The 23,304-nt window shown below is 40.9% G+C and overlaps 2 protein-coding genes across 5 annotated transcripts; both read right to left on the bottom strand.

The window, feature by feature from the left end:
- Positions 1–303: 303 nt before the first annotated feature.
- Eip93F (Ecdysone-induced protein 93F) lies at positions 304–22,208 on the bottom strand. Of its 4 annotated transcripts, none has more exons than XM_088046653.1 (5): positions 22,067–22,208; positions 7,418–7,785; positions 5,555–5,973; positions 975–2,764; positions 304–612 (listed from the first exon to the last, which is right to left on the bottom strand). In XM_088046653.1, the coding sequence occupies exons 2-5, from the start codon at positions 7,757–7,759 to the stop codon at positions 311–313; spliced, it is 2,853 nt and encodes a 950-aa protein (XP_087902779.1). In that variant the 5' UTR covers positions 7,760–7,785; positions 22,067–22,208; the 3' UTR covers positions 304–310. The 4 variants fall into 4 exon arrangements, with proteins under 4 accessions (XP_087902779.1, XP_087902776.1, XP_087902778.1 ...); XM_088046650.1 differs by lacking the exon at positions 22,067–22,208 and adding an exon at positions 17,292–17,524; XM_088046652.1 differs by lacking the exon at positions 22,067–22,208 and adding an exon at positions 17,292–17,523 and having other exon boundaries at positions 975–2,752.
- Positions 19,837–20,665, bottom strand: LOC148168441 (uncharacterized). The gene is made up of 5 exons (XM_088046206.1): positions 20,601–20,665; positions 20,502–20,546; positions 20,436–20,460; positions 20,039–20,205; positions 19,837–19,990 (listed from the first exon to the last, which is right to left on the bottom strand). The coding sequence occupies exons 1-5, from the start codon at positions 20,663–20,665 to the stop codon at positions 19,918–19,920; spliced, it is 375 nt and encodes a 124-aa protein (XP_087902332.1). The 3' UTR covers positions 19,837–19,917.
- Positions 22,209–23,304: the final 1,096 nt, after the last annotated feature.

The raw sequence follows: 23,304 nt of genomic DNA, 5'->3' as shown, positions 1-23,304 counted from the left end.
CACTCATCCGATCGAAATCGTATGAATTTTTCCCATAATGAATACAGTTTTGAGTCAAAAAACACCTAATATACAAATGACTGCTTTGATGCTCACCACTAACCCTAAACAAAAAAATACAAATCAAAACAAACGCAAATAGAAAATAAATAATCAACAAACACCGTCATCGAGCTCGTTATCCACTTAACAACCACGTCGTTTCCCTGTGTTGGGGGTGGGGGTCGTAAACACCGAATTTTACTTTTTTTGATAATTTGCTAGTTACACCTTTTCAGTATAAAAATCGCTCACTTACAATAGTTAGGTGTCAGTCTTGAGGCGCGTCGTTATCCGAGGCACTTCCTGTGATGCCTTCGACGCCGACGCCGTTCCGCTCCATTTCGGGAAGGACGTCCCGGAAGCGCATCAGCATCTCTGGCTGAAGGTTGTCTGGATTTGCCAGATCTTTTTTCAGGTAGATCCTAGCCGGCGGAGTGCCGGACGTCGGGTTCGGTTCTTCTTTCGACGACCTCTTTTCCGTCGACTCGTTCGAATCATTCGACAATTCGATCGTATGGACGTCGCCGGGGGAAGAAGCGTCGTGGGGGCCGTCCTTCGAGGAGTTGGACGCTGCCGAAAAGACACGATATGCAACCAACAATACACAGCTCGGAAATGCAACAACAAAGCGTAAAAATGACCTTGTTGTAATGAAAGTGATCACTAATCAATTTTACTATACAGAAAAACCAACAAACACAAATTTTTGTTCAAAGAGACTGTGGACTTGTATCCAGGATACCGACTTGTTTACGGAAAAAATTAGTCATTCGGTGAAATTTCTTGCAAAGTTTTAGTGTTTTTACGTGTTTTGTGGCTGCAGCGTGAAAAACTTGGTACAAAGTCAGTGGAATTTACATAACTTGAAGGCAAGAGAAACTGAATTCGTGCATTGCAAGTTGTGAATCAGATAAAACAAAGGAGCGTCTTACCTCCAGCGGTAAAGTTGAGAGGACTCGCTCCTTTCCTGTACGATTCGTCTCCCGAGCTGTTCTCCGACGTCATTGCAGGTTTGGAGAGCGGCGCCAGCTTGCTGTTTCTGCACAACTGTTCTAACAGCGCTTTATTCGACATGTTCTCGATGCCGATGTTCTTTTCCTCTTTTTGTAATTTGTCGTCGTTGGAGGGCACTCCCGACTCCAAACTCGATCTAATGATTCCATCTAAGAAAGATCCGTTAGAGCCCGTGCCGTCCAGCAGCGATTCCGCTATTTGTCGAGCGCTTTTGGCCAGTGCTGGGGCGTTAGAAGGCGTCTGTCCTCCGATTCCTCTCGAAGATTCCTCTTGCAGTTTTTGCATCATCTGCGACGCGAAGAATTCGGGATTAGGAGGAAGAGGACGGGCGTAGTCTAGAGGGAGGTGATGGAAGCCGGGATGCGGCCAGAATGGGAACGGTGGAGGGTTGTATCCGGGCAGGGGCGTCATCCCCGGTTCGAAAATTGGAAGTTTCATTCCGTTGGGGGAAGTCGCCGTGGGAGGGAACTTTTGGGGAGGTTTCATCATGGGTTTGAGCTTGTCTTGGTTCCGGAGATCGTTTTGTTTCAAACTGGCGATTTTCTCATCGACGGGGTTAGGTTTGGGGTCGCGTTTTCGCGGCCTCATGAGATGCCGTTCTTTGACTTTGTACTCCAAAGTGGAGTGTGGCACGCCGTAGTAGCTGCCGGCGCGATGCACCGACATTTCACCTCTTTGAACGGCGCGCACGGCTTCAACGAGGCTGTCTCTATCGTAGTTGCGGTATTTGCCGCGTTTGGGGCGCGTACCTTTGCCGCCCGTGGTCGGCGCTTGGTTCTGGGGCTTGGGAGGTGGCTGATAAGGCCGGAGTTCTTGCGTTTTGATCACGGAAATGGCTGGTGGTGTGAAACCGCCTCTTTTGTAGTCCATTTCCATCATGGGCCGTCGCGGTTCTAAATTCTGCTGGAACTTTTGACTGATACTTTGAGCGATGACGTCCTTGACCTCCTTGATGGTCATGCCCTTGGAGGGGAGGATTGGAGGCGAGCCCGAGTCGCTGGTGACCGGAGGTGAGGCGAGACTCCCCGTCAGATCGCATCCGTTCTTGCTCGACGTCGGTTTAAAGGACGGAATTTTTAGTATCACATTCGACGGGGACTCCTCCTCCGATTCGGACCTGGGTTTGGTTATCACCGAATTCGACGGACTCGGTCGACTCACCGCGCTATCGCCGTTGTTCTTCGTTTCGTCCGCTAGCATCTTCTTCGCAAAGTCCGAATTCTCCAGCGGTTTCGGGAGGAGGTTCTGCGATGCTAGAAGAAGGTTTTGGATGTAAGGTCCCACTTCGCTGTGTTCGAGCCCCGCCCACGCCTCTTGACCGTCCTTTTTCTGCAAGATCGCCTTGAGCGCTTCCGGGGGAATCTCCATGTTGGAGAAACGTAAAATGTCGACCAAGGGCGTTTGGAGCGCCTTCTCCACTTCTTTTTCCTCTTCCGCTCCCGACAACTCCTTATCGTCGTCCATGACCTCCTCCTCGTCCAACTTCAACGGTGTGGTAGTGTTCAAATGCGACTCCCGCTCTCGTTCCAACGCCAATTTGTACACCTTATTTCGCAGCGTCGATCTAGGGATACCGTAGATCACTGCCGCCCTTCTAGTGCCCAATTTCCCCGACTGGATGTCTCTCAACGCCGCCTGGAGTTCGTCTTCCGTGTACGTTCTCCTGCCGGCTACAGCGGACATCCTAGGTTTCGCTCTAAAATCAGAACTGAAATTATAGCGTGGTGAGATGATCGTTCCAAGACTGTTTCCCAGGTTTTGCTAATTCTATGGATCCGACAATTTCGCAATGACTTATTGCCTCTACCGGTCAAGTGATGCCTGTGCAAAATTGTCGGTTACAAATTAATGTCAATGCATTTCTCATAGAAGCAAAAATCGTTATGTGGGACAAGGGCAACGGTGCATTATCTCCTACATAGACGCAATCGTGCAACTGCGCCGCGATTAATTGGAATTTCGACACGTGGACGAGTTTCAGCAGATTTCAAATCGAGGGGGAAGGAAAGAGGAATTTGTTCTAGAAACTTCAAGTTGGATTGCGACGATCAAGACGGAGGCGGCGACGGAAATTTAAATTTCATCCATTGTCGATGTGCATCGCACTAAACTATAAATTAAATTTGGACAATTCAAGTTACCACACGACCGAGTATTTATCCTGCAGTTACGAGCAAAAAATCTTGCAAAATTTTATTTCCCGTCTTCTTAAATGTCAATTTGTTGCCAAGGTGGCGCCTACTTCACACCTGCCTACTCTGATTGACGTTGTAAAATTAAGTTTTCCCTCGGCAAGTTTTTCCGTGAAAAGCGCAGTCGTTCACCCGCGTTTTTGCCTGCGAGTTTTTAGAGTATGAAAGCGCAAAACAATTGCCGGAATTAACTCGATGATCGACTAATTAATAAGTTTTTGCCGATCTAAATTGGTGAAACGCAGTAAAAGCGTTTCACTCGGATGCAATTTTTCTAAATAATTGATTGTTACCGATTCACACCTTATCTCTGGCGTTCAACATTTGTGTGTGTCAGAATAAATTCGATGATAAAAAAGTCTGATTGCCAAGGTTACAACGAAAAAATACTCGACATGTTTATATAAAGAATTCGTGATGATAATAGCGAGATAAAAAAAATATGTTTTTGGAACAAACAAATTCTGATAAGAGTTAAAAATTTGTACTAACCTATCCCATCGGTGAACATATTGCGTAACATAAATTGGAAATTTCGTGAGACGCGAATTACACACAAGCACAAGTTGGAAGAAAGTGGGGAAAAAAGTGCATCGAAAATGATTTTCGCAACTGCCTTTTGCAAACATAGACGGTAAACACTGTACTACAGATATAAAAAACAAATAGACCATATGCACCGAGAGTGATTGACCCCGGCGATAGCAAAGACTAAATAATCGCTCTAGCAATCGTCATTTTTTAACGCAAATAGAGCGAAAGAAGATTATCGCCATTGTTTTCACAAATTAAATTATTGGGTTTTTCGATTGTTTTCTAGGATTTAAGACGTGCGAATTTTCCCATCGCAAAATTGAAAAAATAAATTATAACAAAAAAGAACGATGATAAATCCATTCCCATATCTGAAGAAGAGGGACAAAGTGCTCTCGACCATTGTTTTAAAATTAGATTATTCCTTCGACTACAAAAAACATTCAGTTAAATGAACTCGGCGGATTTAATCTGAAAGGGGTCAATAACAAATACGAATGAAAAACATTGTTAAAATGGTAAAAATGCAGCGCCCCCCTTCACTATATGAAATAAATACGATTATCGGTCAAACCGGCACTCTTATCTTTATGCAATTCTATTTTTTCGAGTTCTTCGAAACCGTTCCGATCGGATTTTTTCGTCGGGATGGTGCAAAATACAATAAAATTTTATTAGAGAGGTCATTGTCATTGTCTAGACTTAATCTCATTTTTGCGAAACTAGGTAAACAGTTTGTTGATATTCTCTCCCGCATTTTTCAACAAATTTGTGTGTTTTTAGTCGCGCTTTGCGGTCGCTACTGTTCCGATGATTCGTCAACTGATTGCGAGGAAAAACCAAAACAACTAAATAATTCACGAATTGAATCACTTCTTGGAAATTATGACTAACGAATTTTCTAATTTCGACCGCCATTATTCAAATTCCTTTCAGAAAAATGCATCCACAGCTAAATCACAGTAGGTCAAGGATGAGTCATAAAGTCATTTTTGCCAGACAAAAATGTGTCGCAATTTTTATTTTGAGTTATCACGAAATTTTTACCGGTTGCGTTTTATCTGTTATGATTTGCGTTTTCGGAACCCCAAAAATTGCGTAACAATGGTTAAAAACCGCCAAATATCCTCTATTTTTAATCAATGTTTTGTAAACTAACCGCGGGGATTTTTTTCTGGGTCATTTGCGGGATCCAATTTCGCACAGGAAACATTAATTTATCGGCAATACTAAATAAGACCCGATAACGAATTTTTGTGATCCGTGAACCGTCTGGTTGGGGCTATCAAATTTTCTTATTTCAATACATTGTCTGAACGAAGCGGTTAATATTCGAAATTTGCGCTCCAAGTTTGGGGAAAATAATTTTTTTAGGTTACCACTCCGGAATAGCGCCCTTTTCGACACGATAGTTACCGAGACAGTGTTTCCGGGTGGGAAGTGGTGTTTTTTGAAGCGTGGTGATGAAAAAGTGCAATTTTGGTGTATTTTTCCTGGAAAATGTGTAATTTAATTAGTGTGTGATGCTAGTTTTCTGCAAGTTTTCGAGCCGACAAATTTTCGCCCTGAAAACCGGGTAAGTGTTTCTAACCTCACAAAAACTCCACGGTAATTTTTCGCGTTTTTCGGGTGAAATTTCCGAACAATAAGAAAAACTGCTGTACAGTCCAACGCGTAGAATTCGGAATTATCAAACGCAAATTCAACTTTCGGTGGTCACTCAAAAACAGTCAAATCGTGCCAACCTCAAGTTTTCAAATCCCCTAACTCACTTGAAAATGTGTTTGGTATCCAGCGTCGGCAGCCTGACGTTATTGTTGGCCATCCTGCCGTCCCCGACGCTGTTGTTGTTCGCCGCCCCCTTGCTGAGATCCAAAGGTTGCTCCCCCGACGCCCCCTTGTCTTGGTTATTTTCCTGGAAGGATCTGGCTACGTTCGCCAAATACCAGTTATGGGATAAGATGCTTGGAGCGTAAAAGGGTAAATGTGGGGCTGTGGTGCCCGGTGAGTTGCCACCAGAGAACGCCGCCGCCAATGCCGCCATCGACGTGACACTCTCTATCGTGGTCATGTTGGTGGGTGCTACCGGATGGCGGTGGTGTCGGTGATTGTTGAGCGATGGGGTGAGCGATGGAGGTACCTCGTTGTCGCTGTGGCTATCTGACGTATCCGAATCCGTGTGACGGGGACTCTGCGGAGGAAAAAAAAATGAGGAAGACACGAATAAACAACGCTTATCGTAATTTAGAGCGGGATTCGACTTGATAACGGAGTTTCGTGGGGGGGAAGCACCGTAAAGAGTGGTGTCGGACGCATATGCACCCCATTTGACGGTAGGTCACTTATCGTTTTTCTCGGAATAAAGGGGCTGTGGGAAAACAAGAAAGCAACGAAAAACAATTGAGAAATCCGATATCAATCGCGTATCCCATACTGTCTGGAAATAAAGCTCTTGTTGACGTGTTGGATTGTGCAAGTTGCGATTAAATTTGTCTGAGCATTTCGAAAGTCCAATGAATCAGCATTTTCGCAAAAAAAATCTGTCGCCCAAGTCCTTTTTTTTATAAATCGTGGAAAAAAATCGTAATCTGATGGTTCAGTTGACAGGAGCGTTTAATTTGTTTGTGGGAAGTGTGTAATTACTTGAGTGTCGCTAATTAACATAAACGAACATTGAAACTAGCAAAAACTGATTTCGTTGGTTGAAATTTGTAGAAAATATGTTAATGCATAGAAACGCAGATGGAGAGAGTCTGTTAAAATAATCGAGTTTAATCATAGCGCGTAATTCGGAGCTGGCCAATTAGCGCATTCCAAAGCCAACTAGATGAGCTTTTTGTTTTTCAATACTTCATGTTAGCCAATTTTTGTTTTCTTGTCATTTGTTAATATCGAAGACTAGGTCAGCGTTGGTGAAAAACTGAACTTTTTGAAAATTTTTCCGTTTTCCTGCACTGTTGCTTCGACCCATCGATGCATTATTATGCGCCCATGAGCCTACAAAGTAAATTTTCTGGTTCAACGCCACAAAACGGCCAATTCGACAATTAAAATAAAATTATGCTTCCGGATGCACCGTGAATCGATCTTTGCAGGACCGTATTTAATTTTTCATTAGAGAGAGGTGGTTACCGCAAGGTCTACTTCGTTCCGCAGAGTAATTAGTCCAGAAATTGATAACGATCGGTTTCGTAAAGGACAGTCCGGATCCGGAAAAATGCGAATTCCGCAACGTAAGTGGTATGGAGCGTTGATGGTTACAATTTTGATTCGTAGTTTTGCGTGTTTTGTCCTTCATTGCCCCAGATCTTGGCGTTAATTCGTCATTTCTAATTTTTTCCGTAATTGGTTGTTTTCGCACGTCATCGTGAGCAACCGCGTAAAAAAATCTGGCCAAGGGCATCGCCAATAGTCATTAACCAGCAATTATTCGTAACCTATCTACAAATAGATTTTTATAAATTCCGTAATTAAAGTGTTTTAATGTCTTTGGATAAGTGGGGAAAACACAAAAACTGGCTTTTTTATTGGTTTCGTGGGTTCTTAGAAGGCCGAATCCTTGCAACAATCGCAATTAATCTTTTTCAACAAAATGGCGGCGGCGCCATTGTCGTTAATAGAAAAAGGAGATTTACCAGGACCCCGTGTCCGGCGTGTTCGCTATCCAGCTTGCCGTCCACGCAGAAGTAGCACTTCGTCTCCGGCGTCCAGTCTTTCAGTCTGTCCTCAACTGGCGTCTTTTCGTTTTCTTTTTCCTTGTGTTCCGTGACGGCGTCTCCGCCGTCGTCGTCGTTTTTCGGCGTCGATGATGAGGTATAAGTGGCGGTGTTGTCTTTTTCGTGGTGGTTGTTCTGTTCCACCTCTTTGTTGTTGTTGTGGTTGTGATGATCTTTCGGCGTCTTCACGTTGTTGTTTAACGGTTGCAAATAATTCCTTGACATGGACTCTTGGTACAGTTTCCATTTCCTCCGACCCATCAACTCTTCAGCGATTCGTTCCAACCCTGGAAAAAAACCATTTACAGTGTCTCTTGTTGGCACATTTTGCTTACTAGGACCTTAAAATGGCCTTGAAAGCGCGGAATTCGTGCGGCGTCAAATTCGTCGTTATCACGTTCCTTCCTTTTTTAATACTTTGCATAAACAACTAATTATTTTTGCTAACGTAACGTTTCTCGAAACGCACAATTAGAAAATGTCATTTTTCTTTGTTGAAGTCGTGACTGACGAAGCTCCTTGTAGAAATTTTGCCGAAAGCCGCGCGATTTTTTCACTTCCAGACCAACTTTCACTTAAAATACCAACGAGAAAATTCGCTTCATCACTTCGTCGTTTCATTTCATTTATACGAAGAGTGCCAAATTTTCCAGGGGCGTACCGCTCACATTATGCAAATGCGACGCTGTAAACCGATCCAACGACATATGATATACGTGTTTGTCTAATAAACATTTTCCTAGACATTCGGGGTCAGGCTTTGCCAACCGAAATCGGTACGAATTAAGGCCACTCGTGTCGGTTTCTATTGGATTTCTTTTCAAAGTTCAACAAACTGACGCTGATTTGCGAATATCTCACACAAAACAAGAGGTTTCACGTGTGGGTTTGGTTTATTATGTGCTGGCTAAGGCGGCGAGGACAGCGATTCGAGTTTCGTAAGGCGGCTGTGAAACCGGAGTTTTTCCGGAGTGATATTCGATGGACGAATCAACGGCGACTTCGAAAACAAAAGGCGATTCGAAACAATAACAATTCGTTGTAAGATCTTTATTTTTTCACATTCCAGAACACGAAGATTGATTGTTTCAAGGCCTGCTTAGACCCTACTTATTTTTTGTAAAATATGGAATTCAAAGTTTTGTCGGAAAACACGAACGTAGAGTGTCAACGTTGATAATATCTTATAAATGTCGCACGGTTACTAGGTAACGCAACATAAATAACACAGATGTCCGATTATTATGACAGGAGTCACGTTAGAAGTAAATTTTAAAATGGCGCCCATTTGGGGTTTCAGCTCGTTATCATTAAAATTTAAACCAACATTAAAAAAAAACAAAGCCTACTATGTAGATATCAATTTTTTACTAGTGTATTGGCAGCTCTGTTCACCGGGAGTCTCATTGATAAACTCCTCGTAACACATTTACCCAACCATCGACGACCTACGTTTTTTAATTCACAGCCAACGCGTCATTAAACTTAGTGACATTCCATCATGTTCACAGCCAACTTAATTTCGTCGTTTTTTTCGTGATTTTGACGTTTCGAGGCCGCCTTTTTTCCGGCGTAACTAGTGAAATTTTCGCTTAAAAACTAATCTAGATAAGTGAAATTGCACGTTACTATGGCAACAGTAGTTTCGTTATTAGGAAGATTGACATCTAACGAGTCTTTGAATGGCATTGATTCAAACGTAAAAAACTTGATTAAATGCATTTGTTTATATTTTTTTGCTGCATCTCCATAACGGGTCTTTTCAATTATTTCTTTGTTTTGGCGTGTAAAATGGCCAAGTGACGCTTTCATATCCCGAGAAAAGTGTAATTTAAATTAGAATATCAGCGTTCTGTTTAACTGAGGGGTAATTACGTGAGAGTAGGTATATTATTAAATTATTAAGTCCACAATGCAGTTTTATTGGCGCGAGTTTTACGTAATAACGCGGCGAATTTCACTCAAAATGAGTTTTTTATTAAAATCCACCAATAATCTTGTAATTATTTTTCCAGCGCTTCCGCCTAATTAACGCTTAATTACGTTTTTCGTGATACGATTCAAATTCAAATTTTTTTCGTAAGCCTGGGAACCCCCGCCATTGAGTGATTTTCTCGTCCTTGACGGAAATCTTATTAAAATAAAAAAACAATTCTGTAATGAAATTAACAGGAAACGAGATAACGCACGCGAAGCATGAAAGGGTAAGCAACATCTGCGAACAAATTATAAACTTTCGACATTTGTCGGTGATCGATCGAAAAAAGCGTAATTAAACCGTCGACAATTGCATCGTTTAATAAATGATCGCTTGAATTTTGTTTTTATTCCACGTGGTCAAAGACGAACTCATCAAAGATTCAAGCGATGTTCCGGAAGTCTATTTCAACAGTTTACACAACTTCTTCATACATATTCATGTTCGCCGAACGGAATTCGATAAATTAAAAAAAATAAATAGATAAATAGACGCGGTCAATGGCGGAGTTATTAAACTAATTAGACAAATTATTGTTGGTTGGTCGTTTAACCGAGGCAAAGTCGGATTTTAATTGCGGCGGAATTGGAACGATTAGGCGAAAGAAGAAATTTTGCCGAGGATTAACGGAGATTCTTGCTTGGAATTCACACGATTAATGCGGATTTAGTTTATTACGCGCAAATTAATTGATGCTTCAAAGAAAAAGCGGCCCAATTCTGCGCAGATTTCATTTTTTTACAATTTCTAACAATTTATTTAACGAATCAAAGTAGAATCCGGCGCGCTTCGGAAACAAAAGATAGAAAACACAGCCGCGAGACAAGGCCAACTTGGAATGAAGATTCTTGGTATTGTGGAAAATCAGTCAAAGAGTTGACGCGAAGTTTTAACTGAAAGTTTCGGTGGTCTCCACTTTCGCGTGAATTGACTTGAATTCCTGTCCGGAATAGCGCGAAATTTAAAATTTCCTCCGGGAGTTTTTAAGTTGAATTCCGGATGTGCCTATTCGCGGAACCTGTAAGAAGTTCGTTCGATTTCGCAATTAGCCAAACGATTTAGCTGGAATTAACTCGCGTGTGCCAACTTCGCAGGTCGATAGATAGAGAAAAGCGCACAAAAAACCCCAGACAAAAATGGCAGAATTCTGCTGATAAATGGTGTTGCAGCATTAGAAAACTAAGCAGTCCATTCAAGGTCTGCCCCTCTCTCCCGCCGCATTTTCCCTCTCTAACTTCGTTGGAAAAAAGCAACCTCGCGAACAAAGAACAATTTTATGCCAATGTTTCGTTCAAACGACAAACAACCTTATTAATAGACGAATTAATTGGTGATGACAAACAACAAAAACAAGATTCGTTGTAAAAATGGCGGGGGCGAAGGTGACTTGACAGCATTGGTCAATTTTTGCGTAATTGGCAAAATCTGAGTCAACAATGTTTGAGTTTTTTACGTTTTTAAGTTAAACTGTTGGAACACGACTTTGCTTTTATGTTCTAATGTCCGACGATTGTGACTCAATCTTGGATTAAATGCGCCGTTACGCGCAATTTAGGGTTTGATTAGCAAGTTGCAATGTTAGAAATTTCACTGGAGAGGTTGGCAGCATTGATTTGATTTTTAGCGGAAATTCCTTTACGTTTTCAATTTTTGATAAATCTGAGGATCGCCTAAACTAATCAGAGTATTTTTGATCTTGTTAATTTTTTTTTATTTGAAGTACCTATCTATTGATAATATTCAACCTTGATGCGGGAACGGGACTTGATTCGTTGACGATGATAGATAGACCTGCAGCTCTGTGAAATCTACGAAGGCCAATTCTGGTTCTTTTGTCCGGAAAAAGCTCACTTCGCTTTCCACCTAAACGACAATCCGCCATTTTTTTTAAACAATTTTTCTGACATCTGTTAAACGAAATCCCGCCGCCTGTCCCACATTTTAGAAAATCCGTTATTCGTGAGCCAGGAGCGCGACAAAATCTGTAACCGCAACCCCACGTTACATAAAGAAAATCGCCGCCCCCTCTAAACACCCCCTCGAGAAAGGCAGTGAAACCGCCCCCGCATTACCTAAATTGAATTAACCGCACAAAGAAAGCCACACTTATGCTTTTCCGGGCGATTAGAGCCGAAACTCATCCACCATCTGGTACCGGACCGTGTTACGTAACAATTTGACAAAGGGGGCGGCACATTCATGCAAATTACACCCCGTTTACGTAACAAAAAAAACGTTCGATTTTAATAGGTTCCATATGTTGGGGCTATATTTAAACCGTCTTCTCGACATGTTTGTTGACAAGATTAACATTTTTCGTGTTTTAAACAAAGATGTTATCTGCAAGTCAGATGTGTACAGTGTACCTAACCTACCTGAAAGATTTCGTATTATTCTAGGAGAGATAACAGTGATAGAATTAAAGCCATAAACAACGACGAGGATCAATTTATTTTTTATTTATGCGTCTGTTTTCGAGGCGACGTAAACAACATCGGATATGTAGAGGTAGGTCGTTTTCGGATTATTTCAAAACGATATTTCGGTGAATTACATTTGAATGGATTAACCTTGGCCTGAGATGAGCTTGTAGCCAAGGGACCAAAAAAAACTCAAACACCACAGGAGCCGAGCGCCAAGTTTATATTTTACCACACTCATTTATTTTTAGGATATTATTTATTATTCCACGTGAGATAATTATTATCGTTATCATGATTAAAAAGATAAAAATTCAGCAGACATACATTCTGAAAAGATCTGTTTTAATATACAGGGAGGTTCTAAATAGAAGTGAATCGCAAATCCACAGTCTTAATCGCATTATTAATCATCCCTGTATATCGAAAATATTCGATCAATATCTCGTTCTTTAGATAACTTTATTTTCATTTTTTTATCTGACGTGAAAAAAACAACTTGAATAAACACTTATCTGATCGCTAATTGCCACTTCGATGTTGCCCTAGGTTAGTGACATTTTGTTTATAATAATCGCGTCGGCTTATCTCAAAATCGTTCTTTTTCGTGACGTCATTTCTATCGAATCCGGAAACATCTAATACAAATCCAGGTTAACTGTCGCGTAAGACAAGAAAACGCTAATCGAATTTTCGAATCTCAACGTTGAAAGCCGCAATGAAGTTAACGTGTCGAACAACGTTTATTACAAAATTTCAGTCGTACCAACAATCGCAACGAAAATTACAGCCGACTACACAATAAACGGCCGATGAAAAGCTTCCGAACGAGGTTATTATGTCAAAATGTGAATTAATCCGTTGGCCAATAATAATTAGAGAAATTTTTAATGAAAACAGCAGGCAATATAAACGATTGTTTCGAATTGTGGAGACGTAGAAACGAAAATGTGAAATTTTGTCGTATTTGCGCACTTTGATTAAAAGCCAGACAATTGCATAAACAAATCGCGGGTGGCGGGGATTGAGTTTTTGACTCAGCAAAATAACAACAAACGAAGTTCTAATGGAAATTTTCCGAAAAAGATTAAACAACAATGACACCTTTAAAATCGCGTACGTGCTCAAATAAAAATCGAGTTATCGTGGAGCCGAAAAACTTGGTGGGGATATAAATGCAAAGTCTGCCAAGTATCTACAAGCAATAACGTGTAAATAAAAAAAAAACAAAAACTAACCAAAATGCTCCTCATGCACATATTTCATTCCAGTAAGCAATAGATAATCACAAAAATATAAACCGGTCGTTTCAACAAAATCGCATAGCACAAACGTAGCCGTTTTGATGAAGACACTGATATAAAACAACGGAACCTACTTTCGTTTAAGCCCTTTTCGGCCCGAATTAGGGCTAAGGGCAGACCGCCTCGACTGTGTGTGTGCACTCGACCGACTGTCGGGTAGGTCAGTTACTGCATATGCGCGATGCGTGTCATGATCGCACAAGAGCGGCACATTCGATTCGATTATCTCGTACGCGTGTGTGAGTGAAGAGAGTGAATCTGCAAAAGATGTTCGAGACTTCTCGGTCTTTGTGTTGTTGGGGTACAGTCGCGGACAAAGCCAATGTCGATGACAGTTGCCGATCTCGTTAGGCAAATGTTTCTAACGCGGTAATTAGTCGGATCTAAGCCCACATGAGGTGAGAAGGCAGGTGACGCGATTTTTCCACCACTTTAATTAGATAGTGGTTTTAACGCAGTTGGCTGTGATAAGGGAGAACTGACAGATGGCGGGAAATGGCGCCCGAAATTTCCTTATATGGCAATCGGCGATTTTTTTTTAATGAGTTGACCGCGACGCGGTCGGCGATTTGTCACGAAAAATCGAATGTTATGGCCGCTTCCGGTCGGGGAAATGAAAAAGTCATGACATGGAGGAGGAAACTCCCATATTACTGTTTAAAATCAAACTAGTAGGCGGCGTTTTTTTCGTTTGAACCTAATGCAAGATCCCGATTCCGGGCGTCCCGGAAATTTCCATCGTTTCCGGTAATTGAGTTTGTGTTTACAAAAGTAAACAGTTCGTGTCAAATGTTCTTTGATTTGGATTAAGAGAATTGCGCGGATTAAAACGTTGCATTTTGTGTTTTACAAGCGAAAAATCTAACCTAAAATGTAAATGTGTCGGTTTAAGGTTATGATGCCTTCGAAACAAGAAACATGTTGCAATAATTAATAAATTACAATTTCAAACGGTCGCAACACGGGTAAGTGGCGGCATTTAAATGAAATTTGCATCAATTGAATAATTTTCAGGTTTTTCAATGCTAACGATTACGCAGCTCAATCGCTGGTCGACTGCAATCAATCAAATTTGTATTTGGCCGTGAAATGAAACGCCAGAAAACCGTCTTAATTTATCGTTTTATCTCCCATATTTACATCAAGAATGCTTATCTTTTTATACTGCGATTTTGGAAAGTTTTCAAGTGAATTCAATCACTTAGTTACAAGTGCAAAAAATCATCCGTTATCATGGAAACAAGCATAAAAATAAACAAGTGCAAACTTGGGTTTGGGTGGGTGCGGCAGCAAAATCAAGTCGCCTGAGCTGAAACAAAAATGGCAACAATTCGTCCGCATGTTATCAAAAATACCTTCCCAGAACAGCTATCATCACAAATTAATAATTTTTCGAAGGTCATTCCGTACGAATAATTAAACTATGAATCAACCCACGCCGCCGCCGATTATAAATTCGGTCAAATTTCAAGTACAACATCAAATGGATCAAATTGCCCCATTATCACACCACACAGCCCGATTAAATTCTTTCCCAAAGAAACCTAAATCGTTGGTCGGTCGCCTCGTCGCCATTCGAATGGAGTGGGCCACGTTCTTGTCTAATTCAAGGCCATCTAATCCAAACCAATAGAACAGGACCGCCGAAATTTTGACAGTGGTGGGAGTCGGGTTTCTATTGGCCCAAAAACTGGTTCCGAATAGATGAATAGTTTGTGGCCTTGCGGGCCATTGTTGCTTGCGTTGGAAAGCATGAATCACACGGTAAAGGTACCGGCGATTTTTTATTGGTTCTCCGCCTGTTTAGAAATCGACCGAAACGCGTGCGACAAAGACGAAGAAAAGTTGCGGTTTCATTGTGGAAATTTATTGTTGCGTTATTGTCATTTTTACAATTCAATAAGGGTGACCTTTACGAGATGCGACCTTAGTGACGCTACTTTTGGTGGAAATGCCATGCGACCGATTTAGAAATAATTGGTGCAATTAACGTGAACTATACCTACATACAGGGCGAACAAAATAACATCGCGTTGGGTGTCAGAGGAAACGAGATATTATAATTGATACCTTGTCGGCTTCACGCCGACTTGATTTATATTTGTCAGGTTTTTTTACTAAACTACGGCAAAGATAGAAAGGTCACGGAGGTAAAATTTCATTGGGAAAATTGAGCTTTTTTGTTTTAGTTTTAATTCACCGTTCTATCTAGTTACATAACGTCAACGTGAACACGTGGAGAGATAAGCTTTAACTTCATAGTCCACTTCGGTCTAAATGGTGAAAATGTTCATTTTTTGTTGACAGCTTCGTTTTTGTTTGTTAAACTTTCTTTCCTCGAGTCTCTAAATACGGAATTCATTTAATGATCAGTTTTCGCTAATCTCAATGACAAAATCAAATTGCTCGTCACAGTCAACTTTCCAAAACGGGATAAATGTAAATATTTCAAATATTTTATTGGTAAACATTAGGTACAGCGGTGTCAATTTGTTTCAAAGCTGCTTTAATACCTCTTGTTAAAAATAAGATTAGCAAAAAAATTAAGTCAAAGATAACTGCGATTAAAAATTATACAATTGCCAAAAAACAATAATAACATGAAATACAACAATAATAGATTGTAAAATTTGAAGTTTTCAATGTAAAATGTCGCAGAAAGTGGTGATTGTAGAAAAATGAGTGTCCGATAGTTTCATCTAGTTACCTAACTACGGCGAATTCGTAAATTAGAGAGGTTTCAAATCAAGCAGCCAGTGCAACAACTTGTAGCCTACTTTGATTTTAACAAAATTGTGACACGAAGTTTAATGCTATTGAACGGAGCCGGTAATTCAGAAGTACCAATCTTGATTTGTATAGATTTTTGTGATTTGTATTTGAGTGCCCTTGACAAAAAATAAAATGTGATATCTAGAGTAGGCACCTTATAATCTATTTGCACCAATTTAAAAATCATGTAGGTAGATTTTTATCTTGAAAGCTTTAAAAAATCTTTTGGTAAATGAGGACGTTTTTCTGTGGAGCCCCCAGCACATTTCAAAGAAAAATCAGTGGGTATAGGGGTTCGGAACCAGGTGAAAAGTATCCATTAGAAGAAAATAAAATGACGTGCAACCATCATCCACATCAAGATTTGTCCCAGGTGGCCATGTAAGAAGAATATTGAATCAAAAGAGTTGTCAAGGTTGATGTTATTACGTTGCACAACAACCGTCACTTGGAATCGAAAAATTGAAGAAAACCGCAAAAAATTCATTATGTAAAAGTGGAAAAACTCGCGGTAGGCTCCGCCTACTCGCCGAAAGACAATCGAATGTGATTTGACGGTGGAATGGGCGGAGTCGTCCGTAAAATATACATTTCCGAAACTAGTAGTTTTTTTCCGGAGGTAAAGTGGGACTGTTTTAATTATTATAATTGAAAATCCGGTTCCTGTCGCCATGTTTAAACAAAAAAGATATGAATTTTCGGTGGGACATTTAAAGTTTGCCTCTTCTTAAAACTGAGGTATCGAGATTCGCGCATGCTTCCAGTGGTGGCGATTGCATTTTCACAGTGCACTCTGGAGGTAAGGTTGTGCATCAAACGCCCTACCACAAATCTAGCTCACGGTTACACTGACATTTACATGTTAATAGGAATAAACGATTGTCGGTGTAAAAAGGAGCGAAGCGAAAAATAATTGTCGATTATTGGTCGACGATTCGCAATGGCGGGGGAAGGGGTGAAGCGGCGGCGGCGTCGAATTTTCCCGAAAAAGAAAAACAAGAGCAAAGTAATAATTCGGCGCCGACACGGAAAAATGCGACTACGACGCATATAAAAAAGTGCATCTTGAAAATCATTAAATGCAGAGGCGGAGGCGAAGGAGAAGAGATGAAATTTGATTTTGGTGCGTTGGCAATGCGTCGAATTTGAAAGAAACGACGTCGTCTAGGGGAAAATCGTGACATCGTGGTAACGCAGTCAACAGGTTACACACACACACACACACTCACAAACACACACAGATACCGGCGGCGGCGGTGAAAATCCGGCGACGGCGGCGTCGGCGGCGGTGGCGGCATGCACTCGGATTTCTCACTTACCGACGATGTGAACCATGTTTCTTGTCCATCTTTGCAGTTCTCTCCTAATATTCCTCCTCTGTTGAACGCATCGCGCATAAGAGCACTCCGCCATTTTTTCCGAGCGGCAAGTTTGCTACACTGATTCGCAAACGAGATCTTCTATGACCCATTGCTTCAAATTCATTACACCAAAATTTTATTAGATAAAAACCCTTCGTCGCACCGTCGTCGTCGAGTCAGTGGCGCACACACACCCCCACTAAAGTCCCAAATCAAGTCACTCGGCTTTCGTAGCCAGCAGCAGTTTTTGTTTTCGTAGTCACCACGCCGCCTGCGATCGGTGGAGAAAATCTTCGCTCGCGTTCCGTTTTTTCGCCATAGCCGACTGCGATCTGTAACAGAAAATTTTCAACAAGACAAGTGACGATCTGATCGGGCCGGAGAGCGCTTCTTTTCCTCGTTCTACATGTTCGTTCGAAAATCGGCGCGTTTCCGTTTCTCGTCGAAATTCGCACTAATGTGTTGCATGAATGGTGGTCTGTATCACTACTGTAGTAACGTCATATTGTGACGCAACAAGTGCGACGCCACTCGGCGCTTGCATGCACTTGCATTTTCCCTCCCCTCGCCCGCACGCTAGATCCGTGCATCCCCATTCGTTTCGTCCTTCTCCTTCTTCACGTTACGAAAGGAGACGGCTAAACCGCCCCTCTCGCGGATACTCGCGTCTCTCTTCCTGATCTAGTCGCCTTCTTTTCTAACGTGTTTATAGCCGACTTTCTCTCTTTCTAGATGCTTCTTTGTCTGATGACCCGCCAACCACGGACTTTTTCGTCTTTGTCGACGGATTTTCCTAGCTTAAGCTTCGCTCCTCTTTTTTTTTACACCAACCCCCACGACAAAAATCACTATATTCGAACCACAGAACCTTCAGATTTTTAAATTACTCTTACATTTTAACATTTAACTATTCTTAATTTTACAAGAAGTGCGCTTAAACTTTTTTTTATTCTACTTCCTCTTAAAAAACTTGACGTCAAACCGTCTCTGCGAGCCGCGTTTGTTTTTTTATATAATTTCACATTTTTCTATATGTCATTTATGAAGCACCTGTCAATAAATTACTTTCAGTTAATATTAAGTTTCTGACAGTTCCGAAATGTCAACTTGATCCACGGCCAACCGCAGTCCAATATGTTTTGAAATTGTGTCCATTTATCGAGATTAGCATTTTATTCTTAGAATCAAAATACCATGATAATAAATGATCCTTTTTCAAGACAAGTGAAAGGACACCTGTATAAGGAAAGAGTGCGCGGTTGTGCGGGTCGGCCGGCGTCGAATTTGCACGGCCACCCCGTATATCATCAAAACAATGCAACATCGTAAAAGTTCCACGGCGTCCTTGATTCAACTAATGATGGTCGAAGAATTAGAAACCATAAAATTTTCAAATGCCAAACAATCCATGATTCACACGTACATACACACATCCATGAATCCTGACGCAATTTCGCAATTATAATCAAGGTTATACGAATTTTTTCCCTTCGTTTCAAACGTAAAAATCCCGTAGCAGTGCAAGGGTGCATTTAGCGAAGTGGAGGGCGGAGTGCGGGGGCGGCCGACACGGAAAGGGATCAAAAAATGCGATCAATAGTGGCTCTCTCTACTTCTTAAACCCTCCACAATTGCAACGAAGCGCTCTCGCCCCTTCTGGTCCACCGAAATTCGCATCAAGCGACCCCCGAAAACGTCGATAATCGTCTCGTCGTTGCCAACGAAAGAGAAAAAAACGTGCGAATTGCTGCGCCGTGGAGTATGAACGATTTAGAAGGTTGAAGTAGAAAATTAGCGGTATATTTAACAAGGAAATGAAACAAAAGTATTTCCCGTTGTTGGAGCAATGCATGTATCGACATTTCATTTTTCTAGCCTTGATTCTAACAGCTTACACAGCGAAGAATGCAGATAAATGCGTTCGCAACTGGTGCACAAAACGATTTAGTCAATACGTTCATGGCGAGCTTGATTCGAAGAAAGACGAGAAAATAAGGAAAAGAGGACAAGAAGGTGTTATCTTTGTTTTTTTTTTCGGGATGAAATATTAAGCTGGCTTTGGAAGAGAAAATGTATTTTAACATCGCATCTTTTATTGCGTTGTTTTTCAAGAAACCCGCAGATTTTTTATTGCTGAAAAATGTTGACAGCCGTCGACACTAATTTTAGCGGGTGTAATCAAGTTATCCATGAAAAATAATTTTAGAGATACAGGGTGAATTACAAACTGTACCTCAACTTCCGGTATTACCGGAAGTGACTCCTTTGTCACCTCTGAGACTAACGCAGTTTTTGTGTAATCTGCGCTCACGTGACTTGAACTGTCAAAACATTTTCGTTCTTCATCCATGACATGTTTTAGAAAGCAGTTTACCTACTTGATGTGTTATAAAGTAGCGGGAAATTTGAATAAAAACGTTTTCGAAATATCTCTTTAGTAATATGCGATGAAGCTGGAGCGCCGCTTGAGCCTTAAAATAGCTTTCTTTTGTTTTCCATCGGTCAAACCTCCACAGCCCTCTTGATTTCGCGCCTGAAATCCCGTTCATCCCGTTTTTTCCTAACCCCGCTATACCTGAGCGATTTATTTTCTGTGGGTTCGGCTCTCGCCGAAACCTTCCCGGAATCGATAGCAATTTCTAAATTGAACACGTGCCCTAAAAAACAATATTTTAGCCGACAATGTAAATATTTGGCAAACCCACCCTGTTCCAATGTTCTTTATTGTGTTGTCGCGGCCCCTTTTAATTTCGTAGGTTTTGAGGGGTCGATTTCGAGGGTGTTTGTTCTCGACCCTCTCGGCGCAATTATCGCAGGAAAAATTCGGAACGGTGCGATGATTAGAGAGGAGAGAATGACGCGGGATTTCCGCCTGAGTTGTGGGGTTTTAAGGACGACGCCTGAAAAATATTTTTTTGAGGAAGGAAAAGGGTTTTGATGATGTAAGAGTACAATGGTCAAATTGAGTATTGATTTAGGTCGCGTTTAGACAAATTTTTCTGCGCTCTTCTATTGCATGCTGCTATTTTTAGGAGCGATTTTCGATGCGTCGTCAATTATTTAGCCCGAGGAATCGGAAGTGGGTCAAAAACAGAACACAACACAAGTCAGCGTGGTAAAACATTCGCTTCATTTGACATTAAATTTGACACTTTTTTGTCGACTCACAGACACAATGAAGCGGCACATTCAGTTTGCCGCGTTTTTAAAATCCTGAAACGGGCTAGTTTTATTTTTTTTTTTGCATTTTTAGTAGTCACAGCTTACACCATGACCAGGAAGCGGTAAGACATAAAGACGCGCGAATTAGTTGCAAATGTCACATATTTCATCGTGTGCTAAATATAAATAATTTCCACTTTGACAGCTGTTGACGATTCCACGCTAAAAAATTGATAGTTTCATACACCTGACGTGAATCTATAAATACAAGTGTTGCAACTCGTTCGTCAGCTTTTCCAACATGAAAAAAGTAAAAATTTCTAGTGACATGTCCGGAAGCGCCGTCGTTTAAAGTTTAAACAATCGCCCCTTTTCATGCTATCACACACGCATCGATTTTATTATTACAATTTCATTAGTCCGATGATGCAAATTGTGTTCTTTACTGATATTTATGTTTATTACCTTTGTAATTTAAACGTTACGATGTGTTTATTTCCCCGTTAATATTTCAAGCGGCGCGTTTCCATTATTAATTGATTTTGACTCGGGGCCTTCCACATCAAAAACGAATACAGAAATAATAAATTCAATTTTTTAAACAAACACAGAAAAAAAATTGTTAAATGTAAATACGACGTATGCTATTGCCGTCGACAATTTCCCACAAAAGGACATCAAATCAACGATAACAAAGCGACCGATAATTGTAAAAATTAATTTAGTGATCTGAAAAATTCATGTAAAATACCCTTCGCACAACAAAGGGAAAAATAACAACTGCATCATGTCAAATAATAAAAACCACCAGACGCAGCGCCTCAAGCGACTGGATTTTTTTACATTTGTTACAACCCCAGATCGGACCAAAGAGTATTATTATTACCGCTGACATGTTTATTTCGTGTGTTATTTTAACTGAATGTCGGCCGAATCTACATCCGTTGGCGAAAACAACATGCATTTCCGCATTTAGATTTGTCCTTAGAACGAACGGAAATTTTCAATGAGATAGCGAAAATGCCGATTTGGGTGATCGAAGCGGCGGAAAACAAAAAACGCGATTATTTCACACTTCTACCAACGTTGAAATAAGAATAAGAACATAGAGGACATGTGCCTAAAAATGCACACCCGTGAGAAAAAACTGACCTTTACATGTTGACATTTCAGAACTGTCTGTTTTATTGGTGTAAAAATTAACAGTTTGACAGATATTATGACAACATGAAAGACAAATTATTGTGACACCTAAAGTAAAAAGTTGTCATGGCATACTTGATTTACGTTCTGATAGTTGAGGCATAGCCACCTACTTTTTTCGGTTAGTTAAGAAAAAATCAGCGTTTTGCAAAAAGTCTTTACAAAAGCGGCCACAAATAAGTCTTCGTCTCCATTGTATCGAACGCAGCTGTCGAAAAGACCGGAAAGTATACTTCTCCGTGTGACTTTTGGAAAAAACTTTCTTTCCAAGCTAGTGACACAAAGGTGTGCCCATCTAAAATTCAGCCACAACCCTCTTATTGCACCCCATTTACATTCCACAAAAAATAATAAGTAAAGCAACATACCTTCTTTCCCTCCCTCTCCCCGTCGTCTCACCCCTCACCCTCGCCAACTGTTCTTCTTCAACACAAGAAAAATGAACCGAGCCAACGAAAAAAATGTTTTACGCGCCGCGTTAGTAGCAGGAGCGCACTGTTGCATTGGTGCAATTGCAGTTGAGGTGCATGTGGTGCATATCCAAAGTCGACCTTGACACTCTTATGTCCTGATATACACACACACATACTCGCCGTACCTATACGGAGTGGCCCTCCGTTTGTGTTTGTGTGTGTGAGTGTGTTTCTGCCGGCACCGCTACTGCTGCACTTATTGATTTTTTACCATAGTTATTTTAGGAGTTCACTGCTTAAAACTAAATGCACTTGCGAGCGCTGCACGAGGGGGTAATTAAAGGCGGCGAAAAACTAGGGTGCTGGGGCGATGCGTCTTTGTTTCGGGGGAGGAAACAAATGCGCACGACGCTGAAGGTGGACGCGGACAAACGGAGAAACGTCGACGGTGGAAACAAACTCTTAACATTGCACGCTTTTGTATTGTTTGGAGGCAAAATTTAAATTTGACAGCAAACACTGCATGACGTGCGAGAAAAGCGCATTTTCGATAATGGAATATAGCGTGACATGAAAAGAATTTACGAAATTATTAATGCTGCTATTCAATTTTTTATGCTTTCAATTAGACATACTTAATTTTTCTTTCGCTCACCGTGTATATGTATTGTTGTCATTGGTCTAAAAATCGAGCGATTAACGCACGAATGGTTCTTTTAATTTCAAATTTTAACCAAATGTCCATTTTTCCATACAATAGATGATTAATGTCTAAAAATGACAAGATTTCCACCACCATGAAAACTATCCAAAACGATTGTATGCAAATATCGCCTTAATATTCATGGTCTCACCTATTCACATTGTGTGAAAATGTCGAATTCTAATAGTCCCGGGATATCTTCAAAAAATCTAGGAATTTTTGTTGGTGTTTTTCCCTCGACAACATCTTATCTAAATTTGTACATCTAGTTCAAAAAATGGCGGCTCCTAATCGAACCGGCCCAGTTCTAACGTTTCGTAACGATTTCGTCCATCAAAAGTGGAACGAAAAATCCCAAAGCATTCTCTTCTCGATCGATATCAAAGGATTTAACTGTCACTTCTTCAATTTTTCCTTGATTATAAAATGCAAGAATGTCGTTACGAAACAAACGACATCGATGAATTCTTATTCAATAAGACAACAAAAG

The sequence above is a fragment of the Gnatocerus cornutus genome, chromosome 9 (genome assembly GCF_029298725.1).
Source record: "Gnatocerus cornutus isolate USDA-ARS CGAHR chromosome 9, icGnaCorn1.1, whole genome shotgun sequence".
Taxonomy (NCBI): Eukaryota; Metazoa; Arthropoda; class Insecta; order Coleoptera; family Tenebrionidae; genus Gnatocerus; species Gnatocerus cornutus.
The sequence above is the reverse complement of the archived record's forward strand: the minus strand, read 5'-3'. Positions and strand labels throughout refer to the sequence as shown.